Source organism: Dama dama, chromosome 9 (genome assembly GCF_033118175.1).
Source record: "Dama dama isolate Ldn47 chromosome 9, ASM3311817v1, whole genome shotgun sequence".
NCBI classification, from domain to species: Eukaryota; Metazoa; Chordata; class Mammalia; order Artiodactyla; family Cervidae; genus Dama; species Dama dama.
Window position 1 is genome coordinate 46258990 of NC_083689.1, and position 10805 is coordinate 46269794.

The window sequence follows — 10805 nt, forward strand, 5'->3', positions numbered from 1 at the left end:
CCGAAGAAGAGGGCTTTCGCTTGAGTCATCAGCCTTCCGCAACGCCATTAGTGCACTTAGCAGGCTAGGCGCTGGATTTGAGCCTGGGTTCCCGGTCCCCGCCCCCAACCCACAAGACCCCCTCCCCCGGGCTCCGGCTCCAGGTGGGCAGGGCGGGAGACGGAGCAGTGTGTATCCTGAGCCTGCGAAGAGAAGGCACTCAATACCCGAGTAGGGAATAAAGAACGGGGTTGGGGAGCTTAGACCCAGAGCTGTTCTGTGCCTCGGTTTCCCGTTCTGCCCCGCCCCTACCCTTAAGTCTTCAGGCCTAGGAGTGTTAGTGGATCTGGGACGGGGCGCCAGGCTGGCACCAAGGAGGTCTGGCGACTGGGTGGTCCGAGAGGCCCCCAAAGTGTGGCTTTTGTCCTGGCCTTCTGACACAACTGGTCTGTCCTCATTCCGGAACCAGGCTGGGGGTGGGGTGACCTCTGACCTCACACATCAGCCGGGCTGAGCTGGGTCCCCCGGGAGGGGAGGAGGGGAAAGGGAAGGAGGGAAGGGAGGGGGCCCAGGACTGCACCGCAGCTGCCTGCCCTCCAGCGGAGCCCTGGCCTACCCATGCCTGGACTTACACGTCTTCGACTTCTGTTTGTAACGGGTCCCCCTGCGACCCGCACCTACAGGGCCCACCTTTTCTCCTGGAACCCCACTGCTTGGCAACTTAGCCAGGGGAGACCTCCCCAGAGGAGCATGCAAACCCAGCGTTCAAATCAGCATTCCTGACTGGCCCCTGGGGAAACTGAGGCCCAGAGCTGGGCAGTGACTTGCCCCACTGCTCAGAAGGAGGACCGGGTTCAAGCCCTGAGTTGGTGGTTGTAAAAAGGCCACCTTGGTCCACCCCTGGGAGCTTCAGGGTGTCACCATTCTCAACTGGGGTTTCACAGAATGCCCAAGATTCAAAGAAAGATGTGGTTTGGGGAAAACAGTATCCAGAAAATGTAAATAAGCATTCAAGGTGTTTCATTTTTCTTATTCACATTAAGAACAAAAAAAGTTTGAGGAACTGGGTTTCTAGCTCCAATTCATCTTCAGACTAGGTAGTACTTGCCTCAGTTTCCCCTTTTGGAAACTTCTGGAGATTTGGACACCCACCTCTCTCCAATTTACAAAAGTCCTTCAGTTTCACATTCCACACACACCCCCCAGGATAAAATAAAACCCAGGTCCCCATGTCCAGCTCCCTCCTCCACGGTCAGCCTCAAGGCCTTTGTTCGCGCGTCTGTCCCTCCTTCTCTTCAGGACACCTGTTCAGGGAAGCCCTTCCGCCCGATCAGGCCGGTCCCCCTGACACCCCGTTACGCGCCCCCCGCCGACCCCCGGTTGCTGCTTGTTGCTGTTGGCCCCCCGCGCTTGGAGCTACTCCCTCTGACATCTCGGTCAATGGCTCGAGCCTGCCACCTGGAGGCCGGGCCTGGGCCTGCGGAGTCCCTGGCTCCGGCGCCGCGCCTACTCCAGGAAGGCTCCCTCCTCCCCATCCTCTCCTCCTAGATCGCGCGGCGGGTTTGGGGGACGTACCCAGAACCCAGTCCCCATATTGCTTCTGGATACACCTACCAGGACAGGCATGAGACCGCGACTTTTGAGCGAATTCTCCGTTTTCAAAGGTTGGCAACTAATTCCCTATTTAAAATGTATTGTTTGAGGACACAGCCTGCAGCCGGCAGCTCTGACACGAGGTTAAGTGCTCCCTAGACCTCACGATTTGTTCGACCTGCACCAAGTTGCTGAAATTAAAATGTGGGTTTTGTGGCCTCCGAAGAAGGGAGGTCCAGGGGGAGGCGGACCGTGGGTCCACAAACACACATCTAACTGGCTGTTTTGAACGCCAGCTACATGTTTTGTTGGGGTTTCCCTGGTGGCTCAGCCGGCAAAGAATCGGTCCGCAATGCAGGAGACATGGGTTCGATCCCTGGGTCTGGAAGATCCCCTGGAGGAGGGAATAGCAACCCACTCCAGTATTCTTGCCGGGGAAATCCCATGGACAGAGGAACCTGGTGGTCTACAGCCCATGGGGTCGCAAAGAGTCGGACACGACTATCACTACCTGTTATGTTAGGAGCGTAGCCTGTTTTACGTTCAATGGCTCGATCCTGTGAGGTCGGTACTCAGTATTTGTACATTAGAAGAAGAACAATAATCTGCGAAATTGCGTGCTTGGCTAAAAGCGCTCAGTGCAAACCAAGCCAGACCTCCAGGCTCTGAAGCTACTAACTGTTCTCAGGAGACTCTAGGCCTTGGTTTCGCCATCTATTTTTGGAAGAAGTATCCTTCTAAGAGCTCTAACCAGGCGGGGCACCCCTTATTTTTCGCGGAGCAGGAGGATAACTAAGCCTGGATCATAGGGCAGCCCCCCTCGCTGAGGCGTGTGCGCACGCGCAGGACAGCCGGCCGCCGAGAGCCGGGCAACCTGTGCGCCGCTCTACCCGGCACGGCGCAGTCGCCCGCGTCTCGCTGATGATGACGCACGTCCGGGGCGGTGGAGAAGGCAAGATGGCGGCGCCCATGGAGGTGGCCGTGTGTACGGACTCGGCGGCCCAGTTATGGAGCTGCGTTGTGTGGGAGCTGCACTCTGGCGCCAACCTGCTCACGTACCGCGGAGGCCAGGCCGGGCCCCGCGGCCTGGCGCTACTCAATGGCGAGTACCTGCTGGCCGCACAGCTGGGCAAGAATTACATCTGCGCCTGGGAGCTTCAGAGGAAGGTGCGGCGGCGTGCTCCCGGGCGCCTTTGGCGAGCTGCGTGGCGCTCAGGGGTCGCGGAAAGGGCGGTGGGGGCTACATGGACCCTGAGCCGGGGTAGGAGTGGATAGTCCCGTTAAGGTGTTCTGCGCACGCGCGGGTCTGGGGTTTTTGGAGGGGATGTAGGGAGTCGCGCGCCCTTTCTTATTGCGAGCGGCTAGGGCGCTGCGCGCACACGCCGAGCTGAGAGTGGGCAGCTGCTTCGGGGTGGGGGTGGGGTTGCTATCGGTGCGCACGCGTAGAAGGAGGGCCGGAGTGGGTCCCTTGGGGTCCCTGCGCGGGAGCCGGCGCGTTAGGCGAGAAATTTAGTTGAAAAGAGTTTGCATTAGGGGTTCCGTCGGTAGCCTGAGCTTGGAGGGTGAAGGTCCGAGGCTTGAGGGAGCCCGCTGAAGGGTGACTCGGGAGTCTAGTGCATTTAATCATCCCCAAAGACGCAACCTTTTGCCAGTAGGGCCCACGGTCAGAGAAACTTAAAAATGCAGCCCTTGACGCTGCTTGCTGCCTGCTTTTGCCAGCTGACATCTCTTTGGGTGGGTTCTGTGTTCTGGCTCTTCCTGGTGTGGTCCACACACAAACTTGATAAGTTGTTCCATTTTAGAGATTTGGAAACTGAGGCTCAAGGTCCCAGTCGACACTTTAGTGGTGATGCAGGACTAGGGCAAAAGCCAAGTGGCCATTGGGTCCTCCTGGACCCTCTGTGTCTTCCCCACCCGAACACCCAGGGGTCCCTCTGACCCCCAGTCCAGAGATGTGCTGTCTTGCTTTGAAAGAGATTCCACAGGCCTCCACCCCCACAATGCATAGCATCAATTGGAGGAGATCCCTCTGCTGAACCATGGATTTGCTCACAGTATCCCCTCCCCCGCTTCCCTCCCCACCCCCACCTCCTTTCTGCTCCTGGACTTACCAGCTGTCTCTTGCCCCTTCCCCAGCTTCCTCCCCCATGAAACTCAGAGGCCTTTTCTGTCTCTAGGACCAACTTCAACAGAAGATCATGTGTCCCGGACCAGTCACCTGCCTCACCACATCACCCAATGGCCTCTACGTCCTGGCAGGGATCTCAGAGAACATATACCTGTGGGAGGTGAGCCCAGGGACTCAGAAACACGAGGGTGGGCTCAACCTGTGGGTGGGCTGCTGGTCAGACTACTGAGCGGGTTGTCACCAACAGGTTGTTATGTTTGGGGAGACACTCACCTCCGTTCCTGCGCATAGTGCAGTGTCCAAGGTCCCAGGACAAAGCTTTTCCTGATTACTGCCCGGCAACCAGTTGCAGAAAGGAGAGGGAGCTGGCAGTCTCACTTCCAGCTCTTAAACCTCACTGCACGATTCTGAAACTAGGAAGCCTTGCCCAAGTGCAGGGAGAGAAACTGAGGCACTCACCCTGTGGAAGAGATCCTCCTCTGCTGTGGTTAGGCCAGTGCAGGGGGTGTGGGCAGATTTCAGCAGCCGGTCCACCATCATTAGACGGTTCCGGTGGCTTGCCAGTGGTTGGCCCTTCTTGATGGGGGAACAGTCTGGGGTCCGTCTCCCCTGCAGGTGGAGGCTGCCTGGCCTGGAGGACCCACCCTCTAGGAGAATTCCTGGCCAGCGTGCGTCACGACCACAAGGGGGCGCCCCACAGGGCCGCTCTGGCTTGGGCTCTGACTCCTGTACTCTGGGCCTTCTCCCCTCCCCTCTGCGGGATGAGCTCCTGGGTGTCTGTGTCAGGTGTCCTCACAGAGACAGTGGTCACCTCATTCCCATGTCACCTTATCTGAATGGATTATATCTCCAAAGACTATATTCAAGTGAGGACACAGGTTTTGGAGGTTGGGGTGTGGACACGTTTATCTGGGTGACGAAGTTCATCCTACCACAGCATCTCTGCCCTCTCACCCCTGCCTAGCCCTTCCCTGGTGTCCCTGCCACCAGGGACCTCCTCTCCTGGAGCCCAAACTCCCCCTTCCCCCATGGTTCCCAGCATGAGCCCCACCCCCACCCCCAACTCAGAAGGTGGTCACTTGCGGCTGTGACCAGCTTGTCACAGGAAGTGTGAAGCCCTGGTGCAGGGGCCGTGGGGGTAGGCTCTCCTCGCAGGCCCCCCCACCAAGCCGGTTCTCCTCCCCCCAGGTGTCCACAGGGAACCTTCTAGTCATCCTGAGCCGCCACTACCAGGACGTGTCATGCCTGCAGTTCACGGGGGACAGCAGCCACTTCATCTCAGGGGGCAAGGACTGCCTAGTGCTGGCCTGGAGCCTCTGCAGGTAGCACCATGGCCCCGGTGGCTCCTTGTCCAGCTGTGGCCTCTGGGCAGGCAAGGCCTTGACCATGAGGGCGGGAAGCAAGGGGCTCCGGGTCAGGCGGGCTGGTACCAGGAGGACCGGGGGCCGGGCTACCACCTGGAGATGAGGTGAGGGCGTGGAGATGCCCGCTGAGGTCCGCCCAACCCCTCCCCAAGCGTGCTGCAGGCAGATCCCTCCCGGACCCCTGCCCCCCGGCACGTCTGGTCTCGCCACACCCTCCCCATCACAGACCTGCACTGCGGCTTTGGGGGGCCCCTAGCCCGGGTGGCCACCGCCTCGCTGGACCAGACAGTGAAGGTAGGACCCTCACCCTGCCACGTCCCCCGCAGTGGATGTGAGCCAAGCCCAGCTGGCGAGTTCCTGGCCCAAGGGAGCCAGCACATAATGTCCTCCTCCAAGCCAGCGGCTCCAGACAGCTCTTGATCCCCCGACGCTTCCAGCCTCAAGGACGGCCAGAGGGTGGACAGTCTAGGCCTGTGTCGGCTTGGAAATTCCCACTTGGCCACTGCTCCTGGTGGCTCCTGACCAAGCCTTAGGGGATTCAAGGGCATCCTTGGGTCTTTGTTCCTGGTTGGGGGATTCAGGGCTGAACTGCTGGGGGCCTGGGGGCTGACAGTCACTGAAGTAGGTGGTGGATAGGGGTCCCTGAGCCCCTGAGATCCCTGTGGCAACAGTGCTTGTCGGAGGTTCTGTGGGACACAGCCTCCCAACTGGTCCTTGGCTCTCATACTGCCACCCACCCCCAGCTGTGGGAGGTCTCCTCAGGTGAGCTGCTGCTGTCCGTACTCTTTGACGTGGGCATCCTGGCCGTGACCATGGACCTGGCTGAGCATTACATGTTCTGTGGTGGCAGTGATGGCTCCATTTTCCAAGTCAATCTCTGTACTTGGGTGAGTGTTTGCAGGCAGCAGGGTCAGGGGACGGATTCGGGACTAAGGCATTGCCAGGCCCCTGCTCACTTGCCCTCCTGCATCTGCAGCCCGGGCAGAGAGAGAAGAGCTTCCAGCCGGAGCAGGAGCACGGGAAGGTGTTCAGAGGGCACAGGTGCGGGGACCAGGCAGGGACAGGGGTTGGAGGGGGGTTGCTGCCCTGGGGCACAAATGCAGGCCTGGTCCTGCTGCTGCCCCACCCCCAGCCCGAGCATCCTGGGAGCCAGCTGATGCATTCATCATCAGGAACCAGGTGACTTGCCTGTCGGTGTCCACGGATGGCAGTGTGCTTCTGTCGGGCTCCCACGATGAGACCGTTCGCCTCTGGGATGTGCAGAGCCAGCAGTGCCTCAGGACGGTGACCCTCAAAGGTGGGCGTGGCCGCCACCACCACTCCCCAACCCCAGGCAGGGCAGAGGAAGGACTCAGGGCCTGCCTCGTGGAGGGCACAGCCTGGCTGAGGGTGGTCCTGACCACCTCCCCTACCCCACCCCCAGGCCCCGTGACCAACGCCTGCATCATGCTTGCACCCGTCAGCATGCTGAGCTCCGACTTCAGACCAGGCCTGCCCCTGCCCCACTTCAACAAGCACCTGCTAGGTGCCGAACATGGGGACGAGCCGCACCACGGGGGCCTCATGCTGCGCCTAGGCCTCCACCAGCAGGTATGCCTCACCTGGCAAGGACAGGGCACCCTTTCCCACTGAGACTGGGCTCTGTCCTCTGTCTCTGTGCCCCGGAACCACACAGGACTGCAGGGGCTTCCACACCCCTTCAGGGGACCTGATGGATGCCTGTGCCCAGCATTGGCTACTGGCCCAGAGCAGTGCGCCCAGATGGTGTCCGGCAAGAGACAAATGGCCTGGAACAACAGCAGGGTCCAACCATTTTGCCAGGCCAGCAGCCTGTCCCCACCAGCTGGAGGCACTAGCTGACTGCCTGGCCATCCCTGGTACTGGCTGACTGATTCGGCTCTTGTGTTTCAGGGGTCAGAACCCAGCTATCTGGAGCGGGTGGAGCAGCTGCAGGCGGTGATGTCCAGCACGCTGGAGAAGGTGGGAGGAGGAGCAACCCCAAGATGGGGAAGGGGCAGGGCCCAAAGATGGGAGAGCGAGCCTGGAGGGGAGAGGCCCAGGGTGGGCGAGGGGCTGGGTTCAGGATGGCCAGGCTTACCTCAGGTGGGCTGCTAGCGGCAGGCTTGGCTCAGGCTATTGGTTGGAGAGGATCTACCTGTGCCCCCGCTCACCATCCTGGACTGTAGGGACAGTGGCCTTCAGAGCAGGGCAGAGGTCCGAGCCCCCCCCCCACAAAACCCCGGCCCAGTCTGAGCGCCCCGCCCCTCCCCCAGAACGTCCTGGGTGGCCAGGACCAGCTGCGGATCCGCGTGACTGAGCTGGAAGACGAGGTGCGGAACCTGCGCAAGATCAACCGCGACCTCTTTGACTTCTCCACACGCATCATCACGCACCCAACCAAGTGACACGTCTGGACTCGCCCTCAGCCGGCAGAGCCCACGGCCCAAGCCTGTTCTCTGCAAGGTCCCATCGCTTGGATTGGCACCCCCACCAGGGTTGCGGTCGAGGGTTGACTGGCTGCCCTGCCGTGACCTGCCATGTCACATGGGTGCTCTGCTGTTTCTAACAAAAGACTTGAAATCCTACCTTTCGGCCTCCTTGTGCCCCCGCCGGGCTGAGGACCCTCGCAGTGGGACCTGCCGGGGGGATTCACCACAGCTATCACAGAGTCCGAGTCCCAGACATAACTACTAGAAGCCTGGGTCCTCACCTGCTCCCTCACCTGCCGCCCCTGTGCAGCTCCCAGGGGCCGGGCCGTGGGTCAGGTCCCCAGGGGCAAGAGTAACTCAGGGACAGCAGGGTGCTTACACTAGGCCTGTCTCCCCAGCCTGGCTCTGGGCAGCTGACTCTGAGGTGGCAGCCAGTTCTGGGCCAGGGTTGTCTCGACCAGAAAGTTCTTGGTGTCAAGGGCCCAAAAGAGGCCAATCTCCCCTCCTCCAGCACCACACATACATACACACTGTGCAGGGTAGACGGGGACACCACTAGCTGCCAGCCGGAACCTGGAACCCAGCCCAGACTTGGGCCCTAAGCCTCCCATGGAACCTTCCAGAAAGCTGCCCCTAAGTGACAGTCTGTTTAATGGTCCGGAAAAGCCATGTGACTTAGCTGGTGCCATAGTAACTGCAGCTCCTGCTTTTAGCTGATGGGTGTCCTCTCCTGGGGCCCTGCAACCCCCTCATGGCCCACCTTGCTCTCAGACCTAGACAGGTTTACTTGGGGCCATCAGGTGAGGAGTCCTGCTGGCCTCCACATTGCAGTCACCCCACACAGAATAAGGTTCCAGCAGGCTCTGGGCTCCTGGTTGGTTCCTGGCAGCAGGGTGGGGGAAGGGGACCTGGGGGCTCAGTGTTCCCCACCTCTCCCCTTGGTCTCCAGGGGGTCTGGAAGGTGGGGAGGGCATCAGGGTTGGCTGAGGCTTCCCCGGGGCCTAGGGCCACCTCGCCTGCCTGGCACCATTTCCAGGTGCTGCCATCCTCTGCCTGATGCTTCTCTGCACCCTGGCCACTGCACTCAGCTCGTAGTTCAGTGACTTGGGAGGAGATGCCGGTTCTGGAGACCTGGGTACTGTTTTCTGTGTGGTCGAGTCCCAGACAGGAGCTGGCAGGGTCAGCCTCTGGGGTCACCTCCTCTGGCTCAGGCTTCTTCCCTGAGCAGGAGGGGCGCTGTTGTCCCTGCCAAGTTCCGGGCACCTCGGCACAGCTGTGGACCTTTAGCTGCTGATTTGGGTCCTGGGGTCCCTCCTGGCTTGCCCAGGACATCTGTGGCTGCAGCTGAGGGGACCTTGGTCACTCATGGCTCCTGAGGGGCTGAGGGTGTGCACCCCTGGGTAGGGATGGTGGGGTCCCACCCCGGGGTGGTCACTGTGATGACTCAGGCCTAAGAGGTGGTCCCAGCAGGGCCTAGGGAGAGCTTCCAATCAATGCGCAACCAGCCTCGCCCGAGCTGTCCTTGCCACCAGTCCATGGGGCCCTGGAAGGTCCCCTTCCCCCCTCCATAGGCCACACAGAGTCCAGAGAAGGTCCCTGGTGGGCTGTAAGGGCTGGAGCCCACTGGCCCCTTTCCCTGAAATCCCCACGTGGCCATGGACAAGCCACATCTGGTCCTGAGACTTTGTGTTGTCACTCAAAGGAACTGTACCTCCTTGGTTCATGAGGAGTCTTCAGGAGCCAGTGTGCAGCTGTGCGGGTGCCCAGCACAGTCAGTACTCCTATTGCTTGTCTGAGAATCTGTAGAAATCCAACCTGACCCTGAATCCTGGGCCGTCACTGCCAGAAGGGGAAGTGCAGACTGCATCTGACATTCTCAGGTGACTGCCTGAGTTGATGGAAACCCCTCCTGACCAGGACAGCTGTTATTTAAAAAACAAGTGTCAGGATATGATGGAGGTGTCTTCTGAGCACTTGTGCATCGTTGGTGGGACGGTGAAAGGGTACAGTTGCCCTGGCAAATAGTCAGGAGGGTCATCAAAAAGTTAAGCGTGGAATCACCATGTGTCCCAGCAATCCCACTACAGGTACCTTGCCCACAGAAATGAAAGCAGGAGGCTCGAAGAGATGTTTACACACCCGTGTTCACATCAGTGTGATTCACAGCAGCCAAAGAGTGGAGACAGCCAAATTGTCAAAGATGATGGATGAGCGAGGGTGGTCCTTTTGCACGGTGGAATGTTACTCAGCCTTTAAAAAGAGATTCTGACACCCTCTACACCTGGTTGGACCCCGAGGACATAATGCACAGTGAAATAAACCAGACCCAGAAGGAGACACACTGTCTGATTCCACTCACTGGAGGTCCCTAAAGGAGTCAGATCCACAGAAACAGGAAGTAGATGGTGGGGCCAGGGGCTGGCGGAGGGGTTGGGGAGTGTTTCATGGGGACAGAGTTTCTGTTTGGAAAGATGAGAAAGTTCTGGAGATGACAGTGGGGCTGGTTGCACAACAATGTGAATGTGCTTAGTGGCATGAGCTGTAGACCCTAGAAATGGTGAATTTTGCATTATATATATTTTACCACATTTAAGGAAAAAACCTTGCCTGTGTTTGTGTGTGATGTGAACTACTACCAATGCCCTGTAAAGCTGGGAGCTGAGGCGCAGAGGCCAGGCACCCACCTCAGGTCACCAAGATGGGGGCAGTCCCAGTTTCCATCAGGGCCCTTCTTCACTGGCCCAGGAGATGGGGAGATAGTGGCCAAGTGGGCTTGGGGGGAGGGGAGATGTGGGGGCTTCCGGGGCTGCCCCCACATGAGTCCCAGGAGGGCCTGAAGAGCCTTCTGGTGTGTGCCTGCCTCCTAGAACCAGCCCTAGCAAAGTCTATTGACTGTGCTGAGGGCTATGTTAGGGTGAGGAAGTGTCCCTCCCCAGGCTGGGTCCCTCTTTTGGAGGACTCATGCTGGCAAAGGCATCTCTCCCCATGATGGAATAATGTCCTGGTGGTCCTTGAGGACCCTTTTCAACTTAGCGCCTTACCCAGAAGAATGGGGTGGGGGAGGACTCCCTGGTATGACCGTCCTTGTCCTGGGATGCCTGGCCAGGTGGCTGGATGAGGTGGCCTTGTCACTTGGAAGCCAGTCAGCCACCCAGCCCTCATTAGTCATCTCAAAATTCAATCTATGCTGCTGGCTGGCGCTTAACATTTTTATTCATCTAATGGAGTTTGTTCCCTGCCTCTTGAACACTGGCTCCAAAAGGAGATTTTTTTGTGTGTGTGGAAAAAAATAACTGAGTGTAGACTCATCCA

The 10805-nt window shown here is 59.2% G+C and overlaps 1 protein-coding gene across 3 annotated transcripts; it reads left to right on the top strand.

Moving 5' to 3' along the window:
* Positions 1-1526: 1526 nt before the first annotated feature.
* WDR18 (WD repeat domain 18) lies at positions 1527-9830 on the top strand. 3 transcript variants are annotated; one of them, XM_061151179.1, is made up of 10 exons: positions 1527-1643; positions 3750-3860; positions 4889-5022; positions 5217-5358; positions 5808-5951; positions 6041-6105; positions 6237-6361; positions 6488-6654; positions 6976-7044; positions 7338-9830. In XM_061151179.1, the coding sequence occupies exons 2-10, from the start codon at positions 3771-3773 to the stop codon at positions 7467-7469; spliced, it is 1068 nt and encodes a 355-aa protein (XP_061007162.1). In that variant the 5' UTR covers positions 1527-1643; positions 3750-3770; the 3' UTR covers positions 7470-9830. The 3 variants fall into 3 exon arrangements, with proteins under 3 accessions (XP_061007162.1, XP_061007160.1, XP_061007161.1); XM_061151177.1 differs by lacking the exon at positions 1527-1643 and adding an exon at positions 2482-2739; XM_061151178.1 differs by lacking the exons at positions 1527-1643; positions 5217-5358 and adding an exon at positions 2491-2739.
* The last annotated feature ends 975 nt before the right edge of the window (positions 9831-10805 follow it).